At 65.9% G+C, this 25,111-nt stretch overlaps 3 protein-coding genes across 4 annotated transcripts in view; 2 read left to right on the forward strand and 1 right to left on the reverse strand.

Annotated features, from left to right (window-relative positions):
• AGRN (agrin) overlaps positions 1-4,792 on the forward strand; it is a 32,851-nt gene extending 28,059 nt beyond the window's left edge. For both annotated transcript variants that reach the window (XM_068538613.1, XM_068538614.1), the window contains 6 exons: positions 343-459; positions 589-781; positions 863-950; positions 2,201-2,425; positions 2,905-3,008; positions 3,361-4,792. In XM_068538613.1, coding sequence (XP_068394714.1) covers positions 343-459; positions 589-781; positions 863-950; positions 2,201-2,425; positions 2,905-3,008; positions 3,361-3,518 — 885 coding nt within the window. In that variant the 3' untranslated portion in view covers positions 3,519-4,792. The remainder of the gene's footprint in view (positions 1-342; positions 460-588; positions 782-862; positions 951-2,200; positions 2,426-2,904; positions 3,009-3,360) is intronic.
• A 1,725-nt stretch (positions 4,793-6,517) lies between these two features.
• On the forward strand, positions 6,518-18,289 carry LOC137761991 (tyrosine-protein phosphatase non-receptor type 11-like). Its single transcript, XM_068539215.1, has 14 exons — positions 6,518-6,531; positions 12,404-12,526; positions 13,514-13,711; positions 14,393-14,579; positions 14,655-14,774; positions 14,972-15,085; positions 15,242-15,338; positions 15,581-15,660; positions 16,008-16,163; positions 16,375-16,506; positions 17,238-17,392; positions 17,498-17,565; positions 17,774-18,092; positions 18,235-18,289. Exons 1-14 carry the CDS (start codon positions 6,518-6,520, stop codon positions 18,287-18,289), a joined length of 1,818 nt encoding a protein of 605 aa, XP_068395316.1.
• Positions 18,290-19,962: 1,673 nt separating this feature from the next.
• RNF223 (ring finger protein 223) lies at positions 19,963-23,095 on the reverse strand. The gene is made up of 2 exons (XM_068537673.1): positions 22,582-23,095; positions 19,963-21,112 (listed from the first exon to the last, which is right to left on the reverse strand). Exons 1-2 carry the CDS (start codon positions 22,813-22,815, stop codon positions 20,345-20,347), a joined length of 1,002 nt encoding a protein of 333 aa, XP_068393774.1. The 5' UTR covers positions 22,816-23,095; the 3' UTR covers positions 19,963-20,344.
• Positions 23,096-25,111: the final 2,016 nt, after the last annotated feature.

Raw genomic sequence — 25,111 nt, forward strand, 5'->3', positions numbered from 1 at the left:
CCGGGCCTCTGTCTGTGTCTCCTCTCTGCCCCCACTGCTCCCTGGCCCTTGCTCTGCAACCCCACCCCGCTCGCCCTCCGCTCTCCGCTCTCCGGATGCCAGAAATCCCGCAAGGTACGTCCCCTCTCACCCTGCTGCACCCTCTTCTGCCACCTCCGCCCCTAGAGTAGCTCCCCCCGACTAAGCCCGCGTGTGGCCACGTCTGTGATTAACTCTGCTTCCACCAGGCTGGAGGGCGCGGGGCGGGTCATCACCGGCAGGCGGGCCCTGGTCTGGGGCTCGACCTGTTCCTGCCCGGTGGGTGGGCTCCACAGCCCCTCACCCTGCTGCACCTCCCCCCAGGTGCCGCACACCGTCCTCAACCTGAAGGAGCCGCTCTATGTGGGGGGCGCCCCTGACTTCAGCAAGCTGGCCCGGGCAGCCGCCGTGTCCTCTGGCTTCGATGGCGCCATCCAGCTGGTATGTGGGGCGGGGTCGGTGCCCTGGTACAGTCTCAAGGGAGGGCCCATCCCAGAGGGGGCTTCTGTCCTCCGGGGGTGGGGGCTGTCCGGGCAGGCTGGACAGAGCCTCTTGCTGCCCATCCTGCAGGTCTCCCTGAACGGCCGCCAGCTGCTGACCCGGGAGCACGTGGTGCGGGCGGTGGACATCTCGTCCTTTGCAGGCCACCCTTGTACCCAGGCCGAGGGTCACCCTTGCCTCCACGGGGCCTCCTGTCTCCCTCGGGGGGCCTCCTACGAGTGCCTGTGTCCTGGGGGCTTCTCGGGGCTGCACTGCGAGAAGGGTGAGGGCCAGGGCACAGGGCCGAGGCTGGACGGGGCGGGGGGAGCCCGCCCGCGGCCACGCTCACCCCGCTGTCTCTCAGGCCTGATTGAGAAGTCGGCCGGGGACCTGGACACACTGGCCTTTGACGGACGGACCTACATCGAGTACCTCAACGCCGTGACGGAGAGGTAGTGTGCCCCCCGGAGCCAGGCGCCCCTCCGCCCTCCGCTCTCGGGTCCTGTCTGCGCAGCCGCACAGGGCCAGACGCGGGACCCTCCACTTCTGCCCCCGGCTCTGTGCCCACCTCCGCCCCTCCTCCACCCTCCTTCCTTCTCACTGTCTCTGTCTCTTTGATTCCAAGCGAACTGACCAATGAGATCCCAGCGTAAGTAGCTCCGCCTCCACCCTCGCTGTCACCATCCTCTGCTCCTCACCCACCGGGCAGCACATCCCAAGGGCGAGGGCAGAACTTCCGTCCCCAGTGGAGGAGGATGGGGGGTTTGGGGGTGCTGTCTGTGCTGCCCGGGGCTCAGTTTCCCAGCTTGGAAGTGGGGAGTCACCCCTTTCCCAGATGTGTGTTGAATGCCAGCCCACCCCTCCACCCCCTGCAGCTACTCGCCTCACCACAGGGCACCGGCACGGCGTGCACGCGTGTGCACACTTGTAAACGCGCACATTCATGCCCACGTGTCTGTGTGCACACACGAGCACGTGTGTCTCAGTGTGCACATGAGCCCATGTGCTCCCACGTGTGCGCACATCCACGTGTGTGGGGGGCCATCCAGGGCTCCCTCCCGACCAGGGGCCCTCGGTCTTCCTTCCATATCACCCATGCCCCAGCTCTTCCCTCTGCACCTGGCCTGGGCCGTGCCCACCAGCTCTGTGTCTGCCCATGTGTGTTGCACGTGTGTCATTGCCAGGGCTCCCTGGTGGGTGGAGCCAATGTCCCAGGGTCCTGTGTGTCTTCCATGGATGCTTGCTCCTCCCACCTTCCCCTGGTGAAGAGGGGGTGTGGGGAGGGGCTGCTGGGTCCCGCCCCACCCTGCGCTACAGCCCGTCTGTCCCCCCGCTCACCTGCCTCCCTCTCTTCCTGCATCTAAGCCCTGAAACTCCGGATTCCAGGGCCCTTCCCAGGTGAGCAGCGGCCCCTGGCCCCTGCTGTCTGCCGGTTGCCTTCCCGTCTCTCTGAGCATCTCTCTGCCGAGCTGTCCCTGTGTCTGTCCACCTCGCTCCTCTGATTGCCCGTCTGGCCCCACCTCCCACCATTCACCTCTCGGCCCATCTGTCCCACTAGCGGTGTGCACCACCTGCCCGTCCAGCTGCCCCCGGGGCATCACTAGCCCTCATGGCCTCTGCAGTCATGCCCCTCACCTTCCTACCACCCCTACCCCGTCCCCACCACCCTCCCAGAGGTCCTGACCAGCCCTCTGCCCACCAGCGAGAAGGCGCTACGGAGCAACCACTTTGAGCTGAGCCTGCGCACCGAGGCCACGCAGGGGCTGGTGCTGTGGAGTGGCAGAGCCACGGAGCGGGCCGACTACATCGCACTGGCCATCGTGGACGGGCGCCTGCAGCTGGCTTACGACCTGGGCTCCCAGCCCATGGTGCTGCGCTCCACCGTACCAGTCAGCACCAACCGCTGGTTGCGGGTCAGGGCACACAGGTCAGCAGGGAGCCTGGGGCCACCAAGAATAGCAGCGGGCGCTGCCTGGACTTGCCCGGCCAGGGCATGCCTGGCCACTCGTGGCTAGGGTAGGAGTTTGGTAGGGGGAGGAGGGTGAGTAGGGCTGGTGGCCCGACCTGAGGTCACTGCCAGTGCGGGGGGAGGGATGAGAGGGTACAGGAGAAGCAGTGATGGCCAGGGAACCCCTGATCTGAAAGGGGTTTCCCTGCTCTACCCAGACGCCGGCTGGGGACATGTCCCTCTGGTCTGAGCCTTGGCCGTCCCCTCCAGCAAGGCTTGACCCACAGGAGGTCCCCCTGCCCTTGGCCATCTGGTGCTCTCCTGGGGTCAGTGCCACTCCATCCTGGCCCCCAGGGGTGACACTTGGTGACGGTCCCCAGGGTGTGGTGTTGGGGTGAAAGGGATGGAGGGTTCAGGATATGGAGCCACCTGATGGCCTCACCCCACCACACCCCCAGGGAACAGAGGGAAGGCTCCCTTCAGGTGGGCAACGAGGCCCCTGTGACTGGTTCCTCCCCACTGGGTGCCACGCAACTGGACACAGATGGAGCCCTGTGGCTGGGTGAGTGATTGGTGGGGGGGGAGCCAGGGGAGGGACAGCGAAGGGTCTCTGAGGGACAGGCCCCATCCCCTTTAGCTGGCAACGAAGAGGGGCACCCGTGTCAGCGCTATCCAGGACAGCAGATGGGCTGGCTGGGGTGGGGCCCTCTCCCCTCCTGTCTTAGCCCCTGCCGTGCCCTGGGTGGTGTGGGGCCAGGAGGCTGGAGCTCGTCTGCTGGTCCCCTGGTCACCCCCGGGCACTGGCAGGCTGCAGGTAGCTCACCTGGTCATTCAGATGCAGTGGGCCCCTCTGCCCGCCAGTGTCTGGCCTGCCTGTCACTGAGCCCAGTGACCTTTCCTCTGTCTTCCTGCAGGTGGCCTAGAGAAGCTGCCTGTGGGCCAGGCCCTGCCCAAGGCCTACGGCACGGGCTTCGTGGGCTGCCTGCGGGACGTGGTGGTGGGTCGGCGCCCGCTGCACCTGCTGGAGGACGCCGTCACCAAGCCGGCGCTTCGGCCCTGTCCTGCCCCGTGAGCCACAATGCAGCCACGACCCACCCTGCTGTAATTATTTTCTATTTTTGTAAACTTGTTGCTTTTTTGATATGATTTTCTTGCCTATGTGTCAGCCGGAGGGACTGCTGGCCCGGCCTCCCTCCCGTCCAGGCAGGCACGCTGCAGAGACAGACATGGTGCCAAGGGACTCCAAGGGGTTGGGGGAGGAATGCTGCACGTGGAGGGCTTGGCTCACTCAGCAGCCTTGGGACGTGCCCCTCTGCCCTGGGACACCGTGTCCTGGCCTCTCAGGCTGTTCCTCCCCCGAGTATCCACGTGTGCTGGCCCCCGTGTTCTCCGGCCTGTCGTCAGACCCTGCACACACACATTGCCCATGTTCCACCTGGCGGGGCCTGTGTCCCCAGAGCAGGTAGGGTTTAGGGGGCCCTTCCTCTGTGCGAGCCCCACGGGGCCCCTCTGGGCTCCCATCTGAGCCGCCCCTCCTCCCTGCCTGTGCTGGGTGGGACCAGCCTCACCAGGGCCCGCCGAGCCCAGGCCTCCCTTGCCAGTCCTGTGAAACAATGTCACTGTTGAGGCCATGCTGCGCCCCTCCCTCCGGCTGAGTCCACCTGTCCCAGGGCACTGGAGAGCAGAGGCCGGGCACAGGCCTGTTCAGGGCACCCTGGCCCGCAGCTGGCCCTGCCCATCGGCCCAGCCACCCTGGACATGGCTGTGTCCCCCCTCCTCCCCCCAAGGCCCCATGAGGAGCCCTGAGAGGGCGTGGGGCCACTTGTGACGTGGTGGACGTCCACTGCCTGCTTGCCTGGGGGGGCCAGCATCCCCTCTTGAGGATGCACATCCAGGCCTGGCCACCAACCACAGAGTCTTTATGTACTGATTTCATTTGACAGCTGGGGTGGTGGGGCTGTTGTCTTTCCTGTCCCGGCCCGAGGGCAGCTGAGGACACCACACAGCAAACCTGTCCAGTTCTGGTGTGAGGAGTGGTTGTCCTTATGCAAGAGTGACCGGGAGCGGGCTGGGTGTCTAAGCAACACCAAAGGGCAGGTGCGGGGTGGCAGAGACGGCTGCAAAGCCAGAAATGCCTTAAACTGCAATGTTAGGTCTCATCTGGTCCCGTCCGCCCAGCCGCCCTCACCTGTCCTGGTGGGGGTGGCAGCCCCTCCCGCAGCCCCTCCCACAGCCGGGCCGGGCTGTCAGGCTCAGAGGCTGCAGGAGCCTCAGAAGTCCTGTTACTAACTCCGATCTGTGTTTGTGTCAATCAGTCACCGTGAAATAAAGTCTGAACACTTTCAAGAGGTGCTTGCATCTGTCCACACCAGCACCACTGCTCTCAGCCCCGCCTGGCCCTGTGCTCGCCCACCCGGCCGGTTCCTGTCCCGGGAGCTCCTCGCTGAGCTTCATGGTGGCGTGCAGGCTTCAAGCTCCCTTAGGTGGCTCTGGATGGAGGAGGGGGTCCTGTGCTGCGGTGGGGGCTGCTTTTGGCCAGGAGACCCTGTGCAGTGAGTGTGCACACTGTTGTGCGAGGGGCTGGCCGGGTGGGCCCATGAGGCCTGCACCCCAGGTAGCCTCCTTAGGGATGGCGGGCCTTGCAGGCAGGCCGCAGCCCCTGCCACGTGTGCATGCGTGTACGTGTCTGCGCATGTGTCAGCCTACGTTCGGGTGTCTGTGAGCACAGGATGGGAAGAGGGGCCGTGAGGAGAGCGGGCTGGCGGTACTAAGGGCAAGGAGGGCCTCTGGGGGAGCCAGGATGGGGTGGAGCTGAGGCCTGGGGGGAAGGGAACGCTGGTGGGTGTGGGCGGGGTGGGCCGGTGCTGGGCTGGACACAGGGAGGAGGAGGCACTGACCGAGGCGCGGGAGCACCTGCGCAGGCCCCCTGCTGCGTCCGGAGCGGCTGGGTTTGAGGAGCTGAGGCCACCTGAGTCGAGGCCGAGGGTTACCAAGCAGAGGGGAAGCTGGGCTGAGGCCTGGCACATGAGGGAGGAGGTGGGCTCGGCTGAGTGAGGGGAGGAGAGACCCCCATGGTGGGAGGACCAGGAGAGGGTGCTCTGGGAGCTGACGCTTCCAGAAGGAGGGGCTCTCGGGGCAACCAGTGCTGCGGGTGCAGGACCCTCAAGGTTGTCAGGAGGGTGAGGAAGAGGAAAAGCCGAGGAGGGCAAGGAGCGCTCTAACCTGCTCTCGGCAGGTGGTGGTGATTTGGGATCAGGGGTTGCAAGCAGCAGCAGGTTCCAAGCTGGTGGTGTACCACTCCTGAAAAGGTGTGTGTGTGGGGGGGGCCGCTGGGCAGGCCCTGACAGTCCTAACGGGATCCCAAGGTTAGGAGCCCAGGCAAGGAAGGGTGGAACCCCCAGGCGATTGGCCAGCGGGCCCCAGGGACAAGCCGGCCTGGTGGGGGCAGTTGTAGCAGGAGCAAAGGCCCTGAGGTCAAGGGGGTGTCAGCATCACTTAGGAAGTGTGGCGACTAGGCGGGTGGCAGAGGTGGGGAGAAGGGGAGCCGGCAGCCCAAGCTAGGACGGCTAAGAGGGAAGAGCTGGTTATCACGTGGGCTCCCACCTCCGCCCTTCTGGGGTCCCCCTCCGGGACGCGGGGCGGGTGGGACCTGTTCCACCCGTTTCTCTAGCTCCGAGCCCCTCCCCCCAGGGTGCGGGGAGTGCAGCCCCTCCTCCCCCAGGACGGAGGCGGAGCTGGAAAGGTTCTTGGAAGGAAAGCATCCAGACGAACAGGACACATAATTAATCACTTTCCGCGCCGCTCGGACCAGGGCCGCCTGGCGCCTTCGCCCTCCGAGCCCGTGATGTCGCGTGAGCCCCTCGTCCTGAAGCCCGGCGCCCTCGGGAACTGGTGCAACCTCCCAGCACCGTAGCGAGACCTGAGGGCGCGGCTCCTTTTAAGGGAGGTCGGGAGGGGCGGGGCCTCTAGGGTGGGCGGGGCGGTATCCCGGTGGGCGGGGCTCCGGTGGGCGGATCCTCGCGGTAGGCGGGGCCTCCTCCGTGCGGCCGGAGCACCCTGAGCCCCGCAGACATGACCTCGCGCAGGTGAGTCCGGCCGCCCGGTGGCCAGAAGCCGGGACCCCACCACGTGCGGTTCCGGCCGAGGGGCGCGGACAGGGGGTGCGGGCGAGATGCTCCCCGGGACGTCTCCTGCTCCCGACCGGTGGCGCTCAAGCCTGACCTTCTGACACCCGCCCCCTTCCACGCGTCCCGGGCCAGCGAGGCCCAGCCTCACCCTGGTGGATGGATAGAACTCTTTCTGATCGGGGGCTGGGTCTGGGTGGGGGGTCAGAGGTACCCTGACCCTAGGGAATGGATGGTGCTCTTGGGTGGCAGTGGCTGGAGCCTAGAGTGGGCAGCATGTGTCAGGTCAGTAACAGACCCTCTCTCTCTCACTCCCCTGGACTCCTTGCCTTGTTCCAGGCTCCCTTTGGGCCACCAGAGATGTGTTACACCTGGCGGGGTCCCCCCTTTCCCCAGTCCTGAAACTGGGGCCATCCTGGAGGCTCTGGTCTCCCCCAGTAGTCGTGGCCCCTTGACCTGCAAGGACCAGCCCTCCCTTGACAGGCTCATTCCCCCCCCACCGACCCTCCTAAGGACCAGGTTTAGGGGTGAGCTCCCTGGCAGGGGTGTGTGTGAGACCCGGGACAGGGCTCAAGTCAAGCCAGCTTCTGGCCTCCATGAAGAGGGAAGATGGGACTTGTACGGGAAGGGGCCCTTCCTGCCCTTTCCACCAGACACCCCCCCCCCCGGGGCGTGCACACACGCCTGTGAGCTCAGACTCCAGCTGGATGTGGATGTCAGTGCGAGCCACAGCTGTGAGACGCCTGGCACCACTTCCTGGCACATCCGGAACACCCCCCTCTGGGGCTTGGTGAGGCTGGAGGTCACAGGAAGGGTCTCCCTAAGACCCCGAGTGACTTCCTAGATCAGTGAGGGGGCTGGACAAGATCTGATCTGCGGGGCCAGGGCAGTGCGTCAGCGGTGAGGGCTCCAGAATCCCTACAAGGGGTGTGGTGAGCCTGGCACAGTGGCCTCCGGCAGGGTCAAGGGACCTCTTAGGCTCAGGAATAGTGGAAGTGGGTTGGCTCTCCAAGAACCTGTCAGCCCCAGAGCCCTGCGGTTCCCAGCTTTAGCAACCAGCTGGAGCTCAGGCAGGAGAATGTTTTGGGGTCTGCCTGGAACCAGCCCTCGGGCTCCACTCGGCCTCACTCCTTCTTGTCCCCCAGGCAAGTCCTGGTGCTCAGGAAAGGTCATGTCCGTGTCATGTGCATGTGACCCTGGGCCAGCCTGGGAAAGCCCCGGATGCGGCTCTGCCCGCCCTCGCCAACCCTCCCTGCCCCACCCTGTGATGACCATCTGGACTGTCACTCCTCTGGCCCCTGGGTCGCTGCCCACACCCCTATCAGGCCTGGGCAGGCCCAACCAAATCCCAAGCGAAGCCCATCCCCCTACACCTGCCCCCACCCTGTGGCGCCTTCCCATCGCCCTGTGGTTTGTGGGTCAACGGGCACCGTCATCGGCACCGCTCGCCCCGGGACTCCGGTGCTGCGGGCAGGGCTGGGCGCAAGTCCTGCCTAGTGCTGTCGTTTGATGTGTTGATATCGGTGCTTGGGAAGGAGCCGGGTCCCATGGGGAGCTGCTGAGCACCCTCGAGTTCCCCCTCTGTTCCAGACGGGAGAGGAAAGCGTGCCTCTGGTTAGTTCGGTTCTGCACAGGCAGGACGGGCCTTGGTTGAGGTTCCTCTGGGACCAGCAGGGGCTGGGGGCAGGGAGATGGAGAAGAACACTGGCTGGGCTCTGGGGTCCTCAGCCCTGGAGTTCCAGCCTGGGACCCTCCCCACTTGCCTGTGTATCTCCCACCGTCGTGACAATGTCTTCCCTGCAGGTGTGTCCAGCCCCTGTACCGTGTGTGTAAGCATGTCGACAGGCCATTCATGGGTCTCCCAGGGTCCCAGGGTTGGAGCTGTGCCATCTACAGCTGGGACACCAGGGCCACACAGAACACTGGACCAGACAGTGGCCAGTGGGTTCAGTCTGGGCTGTTCCTGGGCTCCGGAGCACCGACTAGACTCAGCTTGGCCTTGACAGGCCCAGGCTGTTAGACCCATGGGGAGACCAGCGTGCCCTGCCCACCTCACCTGCCCCTCTCCCAGGCCTGCCTGACCATGTGCCCAGGGCAGAGCTGAGGCACCAACCTGCCACAGAGCAGGGAGCCCTTTGGCACAGAAGTGACCCAGGTGTGGAGACTGGAGACGGGACCTGTAGCCTCCCCACCTCCTCCCACCCCTCAGCCAGGGGCAGCCGGCTGTGCCAGCCTGCGGACACCCAGCTCCAGCTCTAGGCCTGGTCGGGGGAGTGAGGCCTACCTCAGCCTGGGGTTGCAGCTGCTGCGCTGTGAGCTGCTGTTGCCTCTCAGGATACCCCACCCCTGGAGATTTCCACCCAGTAGACCCGGGGCAGCTTTCGGGAGGAGAGAGGGACGGAAAGTATGAGCGAGAGTCCCAGAAAGGACAAACAACGTGCCCTTTACCTTGCTCTGTGGCTTTGATGCTGGGCCTCCACCCTCTACCCCTGGTCCCACACTCTGGGCATTGCCCATCTTGGACTGGAGTCTGAGGCTGCTGGGACTGGGGGAGGCGGCCTCTGGGCACAGGATGTGGCTCAGCAGAGTGGGTGGCCCCAGGGTGGGGGGGTCGGAGGCCTTCCTTTGGGTTCCAGTGCCCCCGCACACACACACTGCCGTGTCTCTGACAGCATGAGGCCTTCGCCCTCTTCCTGGCGGCCTCGCCTGCTGTCCTGTGATTGGCCCGGAGGTCATCACATGGAGCTCCTCCCCCTGGAAGCCTTCCCTGGCAGCTTCATCTGCTGGACCACTCGACCAAAACCGCCCCCGGGTCCCACTCCTCTAGAGCCAGCACGGGAGGGAGCTTGAGACCCCAGGCCCAAAAAGTGCCCAGGAAGTGCCTGGCTGGTGGTATCCCTCCTTCCCCCAGGGAGAGCTGGATAGGAGCTCTGGGTGGCCCTGGGCAGCTCACCTGAGCTTCTGGGCCTCTCTGAACCAATACATGGACCCTGGGGAGCCATGGAGGTCAGAACGGAGCCTGTCCTCCCCAGGGCTCACGTCTGGTGATGAAGACACGGGGAGACAGGTAAACGCAGAAGCCTGTACGTGCCCGTCTGCTGTTGCAGGTGCCACACGTGGAAGGTGGGGCGGTGATGCAGCTGCAGTGTTGATGGCAGGGGCAGCGGGATGGTCAGGGAGGGAGTGTGAGCTGTGCCCCGAAGGGCCGGCTGGAGGTGGCCAGGTGAGGAGTGAGGTCAGTGAACAGAGAGATGGACAACGGGGAGAGGGGCTTTCTGGTGGGGGGTACTTGAGGTGTGTGTGAGCGTCCTGAGAGCCACACAGGGCCACTGGCAAGGTTTAAACGGCTCTGATGTGCATTTTCTGAGAACCCCTCTGTCTGCCATGGCTCTGCTGAGGGTGAAGGATGAGGCCCGGAGGCCTGGAATCGATACTGCCGTCCAGGCAAGAGCCGGTGGGCACTGGTCCCAGGGCGGTGGGAGAAGTGGTTGGTTCTGGGGCGTTTGGAAGTCAGGGCAAGAGGGCACAGCGTTGGGAGAGTGCTGGGGAGTTGAGGGCAGGGACCTGAGTGATGGGCGGGCGGTGACCCCCTTCACTGAGTGAGGACTGCATAGAACAGGGCTTCAGGGGCCCTGTCAGGAGTTTCGAATTTTGCAAACGTTAAGATAGAGATGCTGTTAGCTTTCAGACAGAGATACTGGAAAGAGTTGTGTCTATGAGCTTGAAACTCAGAGCCCAGGTGGGGCTGGAGGCGTAGACAGTGCACGGACATGGAGACACGTGTAGGGCACAGGTGGTGGGGCTCCAACACCGCGGGGTCAGAAGAAGGAAGGGGACCCCGGCCGGCTGAGGTGGGAAACCCGGGGAGTGTGGAGAACTCCCGTGTGGAGTGCGTGCTTCTGGAAGGAGGCCTGAGCACTGGCCCTGGGAGGCCGGGGGAGGCCCTGAGAGCCCAGGGAAACAGGTCTGTGGAGACTCGGGCGAAGATGGGCAGTGTGGACCAGCACAGGCCACAGCTTTCTGTGATGGTGGGAATATTTCTTTCCCACCCGCAGTCGACAGCCTCCAGTGGCCACACATGGCTTCCAGCAGTGAAATGTGGCCACTGTGACCCAGGAACCGGGATTATGATGCTGCTGAATTTTAATCCATTCACCTGCACACGCCACACCTGCCATGGGCTGTGCATCAGACGGTGCGATACTGTAGACTGAGCACAGTGGCTCCTTGGAGGGGTCAGGAAGGAGCTGATGGCAGGGACGAAGGGGGCCCAGGAGAGGCAAGGGAGCGGCAGGAGGGCCGGAGGAGGCGTGCAGGCCGCTCTTACGCAAGAGATGTGATCTGATTCCCATTCCAGAAAGATCTCAGTGGGGCGAGATGGTATTGGGTCAGCTGTGGGGCGGGGCAGGGTCTGCCCAGGGCACAGCGGCCCCACCCCATCTGTGCCCGGGTTATGACTGCGAACAACTGGGCGGGGCCTGGGGGGTCGCAAGGCAGCAGAGTTGGAGTCGGGGGCCCCGGTTTCCCACTGGATGCAGGATGGGGCAGGACTACACCCAACACCGTGTCATCTGTGCGGTGAACCAGGGACACACCTCTGAACCAGAGATCCCAAGCCCTTCCTGCAGTGACCTTTGGGAGACACAGTGTTGCCAATGCAAGGCCAGTTACTGTGTTACAGTGTCCTTCTGGGGGATCATGCAGGGACCCTGCTCTGAGACGCTCTGGGGCCACCGCACGAGTATGATTTAATCCCAGGCCCAGAAATTCCTGCCCTAATGGGGGAGACGCACGGAGACAGAAGCCACCGGGGTAAAGTTAACAGCAGTTATGATCCAGCCGTGGGCTCATGTGCAGTCCTGATGAGGTCCCCCTGCCCTGTCCCCCCATCTCGTGCGGGAGGCTGTGAAGGTCAGTCCCAGGGCAGTGGCAGCGGCGGGGGTGGGGTCAAGTCCCTCTCAGCCTGGACCCCCAGCAGAACAGATGGCGACTCTCTGGGCTCGCCCAGCACCCACCACCCACTCGTAGGTCATTCACTTCTGAATTCAAGTGTGTTTGTTAATGCCCAGGCTCTGTTTTCAACCCTGCCGTACACACTGCCCTTGTGGAGCTTAAATCAAGGAGATAGACTACAAGCCAATAAATGTGTAACATATGTCAAGAAGGTGACCAATACTGTGAAGAAAAATAAAGCAGAATAAGTGTTGAAGAGTGAGGGGAGAGGGTCGCTGTGTCACTCGATGTGGGCCGGGAGCGGAGAACAGCTGGTGCAGAGGCCCCGAGGGGCGCGGCCTGGTGGGGGTGAGGGGCCGGGACCGGCAGGCGGCAACGGGGTGGGGGGCGCTCTCGGGGGTGATGGGCCTGTGGGCTGTGCTCTTGTTCCGGGGGTGCTGACCCAGTGACTGACGTGATATGCTGGGGTCCCTCGGGAGAGGGTGGTGGCCAGGACCGAAAGGGGCGGTGAAGGTGGGAGGGGTGGGCCACCAGGGTGTGCTGCTGGGCTGTAAGGGGAGGAAGGGAGCCCTGGGTGGCCATGGGGGATCCCAAGTGCCTTCGGCTGAGCTGGGACGCCTGGTGGGCGGGGGGGGGGGGGTGGGGGGAGAGACGGCCGAGGGCTTGAGCTGAGGTTCCTGCTGGCGTCCTTGTGGGGGCTCTGGAGGGGGTCTGCCCATCTGTGTCCCCGGCCCCCTCCTTCCCCACGGACCCCAGACCCTGTGGTCATGGCTCAAGGACGGTGGTGAGTGCAGGGCGGCCCCAGCAGGCATTGTGGGCGTGGTCAGGACTGCCCGGTGTTCCTGGCTCTCTCGTCACCAGCTTGCTGTCCTCATTCCAGGTGGTTTCATCCCAACCTCGGTGGGGTCGAGGCGGAGCAGCTGCTCTGGTCCAAGGGCCAGCACGGGAGCTTCCTGGCAAGACCCAGCAAGAGCCGCCCGGGCGGCTTCACGCTGTCCGTCAGGTGGGTGGGTGGTGCTGCCAGGTGCGGACAGGCCCCGAGGCCCCGCAAGACTTCAAGGGGTCGGAACACCCTCAGGCTCCCCAGTCCTTCCAGAGGGGGTGGGCAGTGAGGACCCCTGCTGGGGGCGAGATCTTGGGGGGGAGTCTGGCATTCCTGGCCAGGTGGCCTCTGGGCAGGAGGGGGCCCCTTAGAGAGGCCTTCAGGGAGGGCTCCGTGAGGTGGGCATCGGCAGGGCCTCCCTCCCACCCTCTGAGGGGCCTCAAGGGCCGGGATCGTGCCCCCATCTCCTGGGGATGCCGCCCACTGGGGGTGTCGCCAGAGACCTGAAAGGGCCAGTGTGCGGGGAGGATGGGCAGGAGGGGTCACGACCAGCAGAGTGGACAGCCGGATCCGTGTCCACCCTGGGTGAGGCGGTCAGTCTGGGGTCTGGGGAGGGGTCTGCCCAAAGGGCTCCAGATCCTTCCGGGTTTTCTACTAAACCTGGGCAGCAGGCGGGATGAGGTTAGCCCTCAGGATGGACTTCCCTCGCCTTGGAGACACAGACTTTCTCCCCTGGGGCTTCCCAGGCCACACTGGGACACCTGGGGGAAGCAGTCTCGGGGCCCCAGTCCCCCATTCTCTGGAGCCCCTGGGCAGGTGGTCTGGAGTGAGGCAGAGTCTGTCTGGAGAGGCTGCCCCAGCCTCGGCCTCCAGGCCAAGGGAGAGTTAGGCCTGTGGTCGACAAGCCCAATCTTGGCTGCCCCAGGGGCAGCGGGGGTGGGGTGCCTGCCACCCAGGGTGGGGCCCGGACACTGGCTGGCCGGGGAGCTGCAGAGGGGAGGGGCCTGGCCTTGGCTGTGCTGTTCGTGGCAGGGGGACAGCAGAGGCTGAGATCTCAGGGCCGGAAAACCCCAGGGACTGTTCGGGAAGCTGAGGGTGGTGATGGGAAGGAGGGTGGATGGTGGGCGCAGCAGCCCCCAACGGCGGCTGGTGCACCGGCCCTTCCAGGCGCCACGACGAGGTGACCCACATCAAGATCCAGAACACAGGCGACTACTATGATCTGTATGGAGGGGAGAAGTTCGCGACGCTGGCCGAGCTGGTGCAGCACTACACAGGCCAGCGCGGGGGGCTGCTCCGAGAGCGTGGCGGGGCCCCCGTGGAGCTCTGGCACCCGCTGAGCTGCCAGGACCCCACGTCGGAACGGTAAGCAGCTGGGTCTGCATCTAGCCAGGCATGTGTGTCTGCACAGGTGTGTGTGCGAGTGACCGAGGGGGCAGGGGCCGCTGGGCATGGCCTCTGGGTGTCCTCTGCCCCCAGGACTCAGGGTCAGGCTTGGGCACAGCTGTGGCAAAGCTGAGGGAGCCTACTGCACCCCCTCCCCTGGGGTTCTGGACTCGTTTCTTCCAGGTCCCAGGCACCAGCCACAGGCGTGGGTGCGGGGTGGGAGAGCTGCAGCCAGCCTGCCCCCTGCCCTCCTGGCTGATGACTTGGGGAGAGCAGGTTCCCCCAGCCTCGGTTTCCCCATCTGCACTGCGCAGGTCTGAGCCAGCTGCATCTGCCGAGGAAGCAGGGTGGGGCTGGCCTGGGGAGACCATTCTGCCCCTCCTTGCTGAGGACGAGGCTGCCACCTGGTGGTCACCCTGGGGCACTGCAGGGCCCGTCTGTCCCGCCTCCTGCTGCTTTCTGGGTCGGAGGAGGGTCGGAGAGGTGGGCAGGGCTGACGGAGGCTGGCCTGGGTGCGGGTGCTGCCTGGGCCCCCGAGGTCTGGGTGGGTCTGTGCCTCTCTCGGTATCTGTGTCTCAGAGCCTTAGGCTACATGTGGGCCTGTGCCCCTCACCTGGCCAGGCCGGGGCCCCTGGTCTCACCTGTGCCGTCCTGGGCCAGGTGGTACCACGGGCACCTGTCTGGCAAGGAGGCCGAGAAGCTGCTGATGCAGAAGGGGCGTCCGGGCAGCTTCCTGGTTCGGGAGAGTCAGAGCAAACCTGGGGACTTCGTGCTGTCAGCGCTCACACAGCAGCTGGACAGGGCAGGCCGCCAGGCACGCGTCACCCATGTCATGATCCACTTCCAGGTAGGAGGCGGTGGCGGGGTGGGGGGGTGACCCAGGGGAGGGGGCACCACCGGCCGCTCACTGCCGCCCCCACAGCCAGATGGGAAGTACGATGTGGGAGGTGGCGAGCGGTTTGACACCCTGGGAGACCTGGTGGAATGCTACAGAAAGAACCCTCTGGTGGAGAGGTCGGGGACCGTAGTGCACCTCCAGCAGGTATGCCCCCGGGCACCTGAACCTTGGGCTCTGAGTGGGCTTCTCCACCTGGGGGGGCAAGGGATTCTGGCACAGCCCCACCCGGGAGAAAGGACACCAGGCTGGCGCAGGGTGGCCGAGGGCAAGGGTGTGGGGGCCAGGGCACTATGGGGTCCGCTGGACCCTGCTGAGCTTGGACGCGGGCCTCTCCCCGCCAGCCCCTCAAGACCACGAGAATCAGCGCCACAAGCATTGAGAGCCGTGTGCGGGAGCTCAACGAGGCCATGGATGCCAGCGAGAAGGCCAAGCAGGGCTTCTGGGAGGAGTTCGAGGTGCCGGACTGCTGCCCACTGCCCCCCACCCCCCGACTCCCATCCTCTGGGGCTGTGGCAAGGGCCAGCAGAGGGGTGTGGGTCAGGGGGTGTGGGCGGGGGTTGAGGGCTCCGGGGAAGGGTTGGGGCCACGGGCTAAAGCCCCACTTCCTCCAGATGCTGCAGCAGCAGGAGTGCCGGCTCCTGTATCCCCGGAAGGAGGGCCAGCGGCCAGAGAACAAGCCCAAGAACCGATACAGGAACATCCTTCCCTGTGAGGCCGGGGCCTGGGGCCACGTGGGGGGCCAGGGCTCCACTCACCACCTTCAGGGGCCCATCTGGCAGAGGGGTCCTGCGGGGTGAAGGCAGGGGTCATTCCCCACCAGTGGTGTGATGCCCCCTCTTGCCCCTGCGTCCTTTGTCTCTGCTCACCACGGGTCAGCGGGCCAGGAAGCAGGTGGGGTCCACGAGCATCCCCTCTGCCCTGGAGACCTGAGCGGCATCTTCCCTTCCCAGTTGATACCACCCGTGTCATCCTGCGTGATATGGAGGACAGCGCGCCTGGAGCCGACTACATCAACGCCAACTACATCAGGGTGAGTGTGCATGAGGTGTGGGTGGCCAGCTGCACGCGTGGCCCCGCGTGGATCAAACACCAGTCACCCCATCCCCCATAATAATGAGCCTGGAGCTCGTGAAGTGATCTGTGGACCTTGGCAAGACAATAGATATTCAGGGGGATATTCAGATATTCAGGGTGCGGCAGTCCACAAGGGGTCCTCAGAGCCTGCTGGACTAAATATTGGTCCTAAGACCCTCCCACCCTCAGTGGACTGCGTGTGAGCCACTGGGCTACTTTGCATATCATTTGCATCAACTTGCATTGGTCCTCTGGCACTTTAATTCCTGGAAACAGCAGGCAGTTGACCCCATCTCCTTTCAGAGTGACCCAGAGGAGAAGCCAGGCCATGGACCAGGCAAGGTGTACATCGCCACCCAGGGCTGTCTGCCAACTACGGTGGCTGCCTTCTGGGCCATGGTGCACCAGGAGAACACACGTGTCATCGTCATGACCACCAGGGAGGTGGAGCGAGGCCGGGTAGGAGCTCAGGCTCGCGTTCCTCCCCTCCTCCTGCCATGTGCCCCACTGGACCTGTGCTGGTGCTGGCCCAGCCTTGCTTCTTCAGTCTTAGGGATGCTGGGGGAGCAGGGAGGGCACTGAAGAGACCCCGTGTATGTCCCACAGGGCAGAGGGGCAAGGGTGCTGGTGGTCTTCCAGTATGGCTGATGCCATGCCCCCACCCTCCCAGAACAAGTGTTTCCGATACTGGCCAGAGCTGCACGGCAGCCAAGAGTATGGCCGCCTGCGTGTGTGCAACGTTGCTGAGCACCAGGCCCAGGGCTATTGTGTGAGGGAGCTGCAGGTGTGGCGGGCAGACCAGGTGAGCCTGGAGGGCAACGAGACCTGTGGGGCCAGGGTCAGTGCGGTCGGGAAGTCCCCAGGTCTGCGCTGGGGCGAGGAGGCCCTGGGCTGGCCCTGCCTCCACCCGACCGCACTGGCCCTGGTGGCCTCCACGTCCCTCAATCCAGTGGGCACAGTCTTGGCCTGGGCTCTGCTGGGCAGTGTTCCCAGTCGGGCACGTTCGCAGCCACAGTTGCCTGGCTCCAGGGTGGCCTCACACCCACATGCACCTCTCCCTCCAGTCCTTCCCTGGGCCGTCTCAGCACCTTCGGCCTCCTTTGTATGCTAGTGGTGCCCATTCCTATCCCAGGCACAGATCCCTCCTGGCCAGTTCCCTTTGTCTAACCACCTGGGGGGTCCTGCAAGCCTCTGCATTTGGCCTTTCCCAAATAGAATTCACTTCCCAGAAAGCTGCTCCCTCCCCCAGACTGTCTTTCTTCCTTTCCCCAGGGAACCTGAGCCTCCTGGGGCCATCTGGGGGTCCCCCAAGCCCTGAATCCCATCTTCTCCTCCCACTCCCTCTTGCTCTGTCCGGGCCCCGCTGGTCACTCCTTCTGGCAAACCCCACCGAGCCACAGCCTGCCTCCTCCCGGTTCAGTCCCTGGGCCCCTCCCCACCGAGGGTCACAGCAGCGTCAGCCCCGACGCTGCGCGGGGCGCCTGGGACTCGCCCAGACCCCCCGATTGGCGCTCAGCAGCCCGCCCTGCCCAGGAGGAGTCACCGCGCACAGTGAAGCACTGCCAGTACTTCGGCTGGCCGGACCACGGGGTGCCGGCCGCGCCCACCGGCGTCCTTGGCTTCCTGGACGAGGTGAACCGGGCCCAGAGCAGCATGCCGGGGGCCGGACCCATGGTAGTGCACTGCAGGTGCGACCAGGGACGGGGGCGGGCCAGCGGCACAGGTGCCACCGGGGAAGGGGCCACGGCTTTGTCCCGTCAACCGGCCACAGGCCTCCTGGTCCGTCCCCACAGCGCCGGCATCGGACGCACTGGCACAATCATTGTGCTCGACATCCTGGTGGACGTCATTCGCAGGCAGGGTGAGCCACCCCAGGCAGGCCCCGCCCTGCAGTCGAGCCCCGCCCCTCCCATCGAGCCCCGCCCCTCCCATCGAGCCCCGCCCCGGGTACCGGCCCCTCCCCTTCCATCTAGCCCCGCCCTCCTGCAGTTGCCGGCCCCTCCTATTTCATCTGGCCCTCCCACCTCCTCCCTGCCTCACCGCCCCGCCCTGAGCTCGCTCGTCCCCAGGGCTGGACTGCGACATCGACGTCCCCAAGACGATCCAGCATGTGCGGCGGCAGCGCTCGGGGATGGTGCAGACCGAGGCGCAGTACAAGTTCGTGTACTTGGCGCTGCAGCGGTACATCCGGGGCGAGCAGCTACGCCTGCGCGAGCAGGTGGGGACAGGGCCGGGCCGGGGCGGAACCTGCGGGGGCATCACCATGGTGACCAGCGGCCCCTCCCCTCAGCGCGAGCCGCCCGAGGAGCGCGACTCCCTGAAGGTGGGAGCCTCGCCCGCCGACCCCGGCTGTAGCCCCGGACCCGCGCCGTCCCGGGCGCCGGCGGCGTGAGTGGGGCGTCGGGGACCGGGCGGGGGCGGAGTCCCGGCAGGGAGGCCTCGGGGGCGTGGCCCGGGCGTGGGGGCGTGGCCCGGGGCGAGGGGGCGGGATCGCAGGTGGCCCCCAGCCGAAGCCCGTCTCCGCCCGCAGCACCCCGGAGGCCTCCGGCCACGTGTACGAGAACCTGCTGCCACTCGGGCCGTGAGGGCCCCGAGTGCGCGCGCCCCGAGTGGCGCTGGAGCCGTGCGAGAAGGCGGGAGCCCAGCAAGGCCGGCCCTCGCGTTCCTCCGAAGGACTGTGTTTAGGACTGTGCAGACCGGCGCCCAGCCCGGAGCGTTGCGGGGTTGGGGGGCGGGGGTCCCGGGTCTGCCCCTGACCAGGTCTGCACGTCCAGAAATGGTGAGGGAAGGTCAGGAGGTCCGGTGTCCCTGCCTTTCTTGGAGGAGGGGAGGCGGGGCTGCAGGGCTGCGGTTTGTCTCAGCGTGGGAGGCCACCAGTGACCACCTGCACGGCGCAGTGACTATGTGTGACCTTGCGTGTGCCACGTGTTTGAGTGTCAGCCTGTATGTGGGACACGAGTGACCAGCAAGTGAGTGCCAGTCTGTGGTCACCAGCGTTTGTGCCCCTCTCCCTTGCATCCTGCATGCCCCCCACCCCTTCAGAGCTGCTTCTCAGCCCTGCCCACAGCCGTGGTCTAGGATGTGGCCCAGGCAGCGGCTCAGTCCCTGCCGTGTCCAGGCCTAGCCCAGACCGTCACACTGCGGTCGCGTGTGGACAAATGTTTGTTGAATGAGAGAATATGTGACATGCTCGTGTGACCACGGTGATGAGGGCGAGGCTCCGTGTGTGCCTGACTGGTCTGTGATGGTGTGACGTCACTGGCCTGTGGTCCACGCTTGCACCCTCCCATCACGGATGTCCCTGTGGCTTTGTGGTCTCCTCAGTAAAATGCCTTCTTCTCAGTTCTGCGTCTTTGTTGGGGCCTGGAGAAAGGGAGCATGTGGGTCCCCACGACTGGGCCCAACTTCCCCAGGGTCTCCCTGAGCCAGAGGCCCAGCTGGTAGGAGCAGGAAGTCCTGGGCTTTGGGGTGAGGGATGAGGAGGCTGAGACCTGTGCGAGCCAGGACCGGCCTGGCCTCTCTTTGCCATGCCAAGCTGGTGGTGCAGGATTCCTGGGGCTAAGGGCAGAACCGGGTAGGGGAGGGGTGGGGGTTGGCAGGACTCCTGCCCGTCCCTCGCGACACTCGCTTCACCAGCCAGGCCTGGCCCAGGGAGGGTCTGCTGGAGGAACCTGAGGTCTGTGGATCCTCAGGACACGCTGGTTGTCGCCAGCCCCGCTTCTGTGCACACTTGGGCTTTGGTTCCCAGGGGCCACGGGGTCCTGCGGCCCTCCAGTCAGGGCTCCAAGCAGGACTGTGGGGCCGTGACTTCTGGGGGATGCAGCCTGGTGTGACCATGGTCGGGGCTGGGGAGGAGGGCTCTGGGCCAGGCCAAGGCCCCACACCAGTCCCGCCTGCCCCAGGTGCTCCAGGCCCTCCCCATCTCCCTGGGAGAGCCTCACGGCCCCGGGGGCAGCCAAGTCCAGAAGCGCTGCAGCCCATCCACAGCCCGGAGGGGACAGGAGTCGGACCCCCTAGGACCTGCGGCCATCCACCCTAGGTGCTGCTGGGAGTGCAGTCCAGTGGGGGTGTCCTCTGGATTGAGGGTCTTTTGCGGAAGGGGCAGACTGTGGGCTTTTCTGGAGGGAGGGGCTTAATGGTGCAGGAAAGAGGACACAGAGGGTAAGGACCCCTTACCAATTGCGAGTACAAAATAATTTATTTAAAAATGTACAATGCAGGAGGGTGGGCTGGGCTCCCTGCCACTGCCCTCTGTCCCCCTGGCCACCCAAGGGAAGGGGCCAGCCCTGCCTGGGGAAGGGAGGAGCCGTGGGCGAAATGTGAAAATAAAAGAAAGATGGCGAGCCCCCTCCCTTTTCAGCAAGGGGCTGGTCTTGCGGGCGATTCACAGTGTGTATGGGGAGGGGGCCTCGCCAAGCTGTCTCTCCTGGACCTCAGTCTCCCCATCTGCAAGATGGAAGTTAGGGCAGTGGCCTCTGGGGCCCATAGGAATCTGTGATCCCTGGGAGCTCGGGGAACCATTTTGTCCACCCCACAGGACACAGCCCCAGAGAGCAGGAGGCAGGTGTGCCGAACCAGGTATGGGTTCCTCAGAGATCCCAGGGGGCTCCTCTGGGACCCCGGGGGTGGGGGTGGTAACCCTAGTTGTCAGCCAGGGACCCAAGCGAGAAGGTGGTGGCGGCCGTGGCGGCGGCGGAGGGCGGCCGGGGGAGGCAGTGCAGGCTCCCGGTCCTAAGCGCGCACTGCACGGGCCAGAGCACCACGCAGGACAGCACAAGCAGCAGCACCACGATGAGGGCCGCGCGCCTCCAGTCCCGGCAGCGCGCCCGGCAGCGGGCCAGGCGGCCCCGACGGCGGGCAGGGCCCGGGGTGGGCACGGGCGCTGCGGGCATGGCGGGCTTGCTCGGGCCCACGTCCACATACACGAAGCCGGGCGCCGCAAGGCCAGGCGCAGAGGGCGGCGGGCGGCAGCACAGCTTGGTGCCCTCCAGCCACACGGGCTCCTCCCGCCGCAGGTGTGCTGGCATCTGCGCCTGCAGCTGGCGGCTGGTGTGCAGCGCGGGGGCCCCGGCAGCAGGCACGGCCGTGGGCCGCCGGCAGAACGGGCAGGGCACGGCCTCGCTACCCGGCCGGCCTGCGGGCTGGGTGGCTGCCATCCGTGCGAGGCACTCCAGGCAGAAGGCGTGGGTGCAGGAGAGCTCCTTGGGTGTCTTGAAGATGTTGTCGTAGCCCGAGAAGCAGATGGAGCATTCCAGAGGGGAGGCCGCTTTCTCCAATCCAGGGGTGCCTGGGGACCTGGGGCTGCCGGCCGAGCCAGGGGACCTGGGCACTGTGGCCGTGGGGCTGCTCCTGCCGGCAGGCGGCATGGCCGTGTGCCACACCTGTGGGCCTGATGACATGGTTCTGGGCTGTGGGACAAACGGAGACACCGTGAGTGACCTCGATTGCCCCTTTCCCGCAAGGTCTGTCTGTCGCTGTCTCCCCGTCCCTCTCTCGCATCACCCAGAGACTCCGGGAAGGACGCTGCCCGTCTGCAGGCGCCTCCGCCAAGTCCACCTGTCCCTGGGCTCAAGGTCTTTCTGCTCAGGTTGTAACCCTGCGCTCCCCAGCTCCTCACCTGCTGAGTCAGGGCTCAGCATCCTGGGGCGCCCCAGCCTGCCTGGGCCCTGTGGACCACTGCTCTGTAGACGCCTCCCACCAGCCCTGGCCTACCTGGACGTGCCACTGGGCAGAAATAAAGGTGATGATGAGAATGGCCCACAACAGTTACTCTTTACATCGGGGCTCTGCCAGGGTGGGCCCTGGGCACGTGGTACAGAAGAGCCACGGTGCAGAAGAGGCAGCTCGGAGGCTGGAGTGACAGCCAGCGGGACCCGGGCTCTCACAGGAGTGTGGCTCTGGGTCAGGTGAAGTGGGCTTGAACACAGATCCCGGTGTGGGCGGCCGATTTGGTTGGCGCACACCCAATCTGTGGGCAGTTGTGTGAGGGTGGATGCCAGGCCTGGCTGGGTGAGGGGTGGGACTCTGGATCTGGAGCCGGCCCGAGCTGGATGCACTGCGGGAGACTGGAGGGCCTGAGCAAGGATGGTGGCCGCGGCCCGAGGAGGAGCTTTGTCTCCCAGCCAAGGCCTGAACCTGCAGCACCAGCTCATCTGGCTGGTGACGAGGGCCTGATGCTGGCCCTAAGGGCCTGGAAGTGCTCCTCAGCCGGTGCCAGGGGAGCGGGGGGGCGGGGTGCCGGGCGAGCCCCAGCCATCCTCTCCAGGCCGGCCCGCCACCTGGGAGGGTCACACCAGCCACAGCTGCCATCAGGAGGTAGTGGGACGTGCTCCCCCTTGCCTGCTGCCCCTTCACGGGGCCCAGGTCTCCTCCCCAGGCAGCCACATGGCTCCTGCTTGGAGGAGGGCGGGTAAGGGGCTGACTCGCCCTTCACCTTCACGACGGACAGAGGAGGCCAGGGCCTTGGGAAGACGCTGGCCACGTGACCCCATGGAGCCCAGGAGGCCCCCCAGGGGTGACCTGACCCTGACTTGCTGGTCAGTCCAGGAGGGATGGTGGGATGACTTCGCAGTGAGGTGCCACGAAGGCTCAGGTGTTGCTGCCTCCTGACGGTGACCACTGTGAGTCACGGTGACATCACTGTGATGTCACCAGTGCCCCGGCATCACAGCGTGAGATGTCATTACGTTTGGTGACAGCAGTTGCCGCAGGCCAGGCGGCAGCCTCAGCAGGGTCTGGGGGTACTGCGGGCTGTCCTCCCCCAGCCAGTTCACCCCACATAACCGGTTCCTTGGCACTGAGGCCCCACCCCTCTGAGGAGGTGCCCCACCCTGAGCCTGTACAGGTGAGAGGTGAGTGCCAGCTGAGCCGGCCTTACCTGGTAGCCGGGGTCAGCGGGGCCCGGGCATGACCCTCTTGGCTGGCACGGCCAGGCTGAGGCCCCGAGCTCACTCGTCCCGGCAGTGCTGGCTCCTTCCCCTCCGGGCCAGGCTGGCCTGTGCGCTCCCTGGCCGCTCTTCCTCTCCAGGGCCGCTGGGGGGCCGGGGGGCGGGCGTGTGTACTCCTCCAGGTGTGGAGCGCTGTCTGAGGCGGGTGTGAGTTCTCTGGGCATGGGCTCCTGGCAGGTGTATTTATACGCTCGCTCTGGATCATGCTGGCCAGGGGCGTGGCCCGCTTCCGGGATTGGCTGGCCTCCTGTCCTCTCCCTGGCAGGCTGGGCAGCCGAGGGCGGGGAGTCAGAAGTGAGAGGTCGGAGCCTGGGGTGGGGCTGGGGGTCAGTAGGGCTCTGTAGTCTGGGCAGGTCTTGGGGGGGGTGGCTGGATGCCTGGGTAAAACCTCTCCCCTACCCCCGTGGCCCCTGAGATGCCAGAGCAGCCCCTCCAGAAACAGATCTGCTCACCAACCCTGTTCAAGGTGGCGGCACCTGAGCTCCTGGGTGGGCCCCCCAGAGGGTCCCTTCAAGGAGCCCCCCACTCACAATCGGCTCACTGACGCCCTCCCCAAGCAGCCCCTGCCCTTGCCCCTCGCCCCAATTCCTACCTCACCCGTGTGGCTGCCGGTCACAAGCAGCACCGCCCCCAACCCGGGCTTCTGCTGCCCCCGCCCATCCCTCCCCACCTACAGCCTTTGGGGGCCGGGAGGGAACTCCCTGCTCTGGGCCCAGAGAGTGGGGTGAGGGGTCAGGGCTGGGAGCACCCAAGGGGTGAGCCAGGGGTGAGGGCGGGCCAGGCGCCAGGCTGGCCACAGGAACTTGTTTCCGGGGAGCGTCTGCTGGGGCACCTCAGTTACACATGCAGGGCAGGGACTCCGAGGAAGCGCCCACCCGGCCAGGGGAGCCGGAAGTCTCCCGGGGGACGGGGAGCAGTTTCAGCCAGTAGGTACGGGGTCCCAGCAGACCACAGGGCCAGGCTGTGCGGAGGCCTGGCTGGAGGCCAGGATGGAGGGGGTGAGGGCTGCGCCGGAGGGGCCTGGGTCCTAGCCAGGGGCTCCCCCATCTGACACCTGATCCTGGCCCCAGGGTCACAGCAGGCTCTCCCCCACGCCCCGTGGCTTCCCTGCCCCCACCCCCCAGCTGCACGCAGCACACCTCAGAGTGCACCTGATCTAGACCCGGGGCCCAGGACCTGAGATGGGACCCCAATCACCAGCCTGTGGGAGGGGATGCTGGGCTTGGTGAGGCTGGGAGCGGCGGCCCACCCTGGTGGGGGACGGCCCAGCTCATCCCCACCCACCAGGCAGGGGCCCCCTGACTCCTCAGCGGGTAGTCCAGGACCCCCGGAGGCTGCCCAGCCCCAACAGCAGAGGAGAAGCACCGACGGCCAGCAGAAGTCGGAGGTCAGCAAGAGGAAGACCCTCCCTCAGTGTTAGGAGGTGGCCGCACAGAGCAGGCTGCCTGGGCCCAGACCCCGGGGGGAGCCCCAGCGAGACGGGGGGGCAGCCAGGCCTGCAGCCGCAAGGAGGCCGAGGCGGGGGGTGACTGCGGGACGAGAGGGGACCTGGGCTTCGGAAGGGGCTGGGGCTCCCCTGTGTGCTCCAGGAAGGGGGAGGAGCCCCAGCCAGGGGCTCAACGAGGGGGTGGGGCTCAGAGGGGGAGGGTGGGGACTCGGAGAAAGGGCGGGGGCCCAGAGAACGGGGAGTCTCTCGTCCGTGCGTGACGGGGCTCTGGTTCCCACGAGTGTCGTGACGCAGGGTCGGTCACATGCTGCCTCCAGGAAGTGTCCTCGGTCCTCTGAGAACACCTTCCCAAGGGCTCCTGGGAATCTCCGAGCTCCTCAGTGGACAGTCAGTGCCCAGAGGCGAGGGGACAGGAATACCTGAGGGACGTGCCATCTGGGGTGCTGGCCAGGTCTCACCGCACGGGACCTCAGCACACTTGGGGCCCACCTGGTCCCCACACACCTGCTCGCTCTCCAGCTTCACGAGGCAGGAGCAGCTGCTCTGGGTGTGAGCATGGGCTTCGCCTGAGGGGGCGGGCTGTTCACCGACTCACCCCAGCTGGGTGTGCGAGCGCGCGTGTCTGCGTGTGCAGGTGCGTGCACGCGTGAGGGGAGCACGGCGGCCGGCACGTGACCCCGGGGCTGGGACTCACTTGCTGGACCGGGCGGAGGACGAGGCCCACGGTGACCACCCCCGTCCAGTCACGGCTCTCAGATGTGGGGTCCCGGAGCCCTCAGACACCTGGGAGTCCTGGGCTGGACACACAAGCTGTCCTCGGCCAGAGCAGGAGAGAGGCCTGCCCCCCGAGGCCCCCGCTGGCCACGGCCCCCCTGCCCCAGGACTGGGGTGAGGACCGGCTTCAGATCCCTGAGGGCTGCCGGGGGCACACGAAGCGGCCAGTTTGGGGAGAGGTCCCCACACGGGCGTAGATTCTGGTGTCCCCCACAGGTCAGAGGCTGGGCTGAAGCAGG

This window comes from Eschrichtius robustus, chromosome 3 (assembly GCF_028021215.1).
Source record: "Eschrichtius robustus isolate mEscRob2 chromosome 3, mEscRob2.pri, whole genome shotgun sequence".
Lineage (NCBI taxonomy): Eukaryota > Metazoa > Chordata > Mammalia > Artiodactyla > Eschrichtiidae > Eschrichtius > Eschrichtius robustus.

Coding starts and splice junctions, on each gene's coding strand:
- LOC137761991 (XM_068539215.1), top strand. Junction 13,712..14,392: donor CAGGACCCCACGTCGGAACG/GTAAGCAGCTGG, acceptor GTCCTGGGCCAG/GTGGTACCACGGGCACCTGT. Junction 15,661..16,007: donor TCAACGCCAACTACATCAGG/GTGAGTGTGCAT, acceptor ATCTCCTTTCAG/AGTGACCCAGAGGAGAAGCC.
- RNF223 (XM_068537673.1), bottom strand. CDS start 22,815: ATGCCCAGAGAACTCACACCCGCCTCAGACAGCGCTCCACACCTGGAG. Junction 21,113..22,581: donor CCGCTGACCCCGGCTACCAG/GTAAGGCCGGCT, acceptor TTTGTCCCACAG/CCCAGAACCATGTCATCAGG.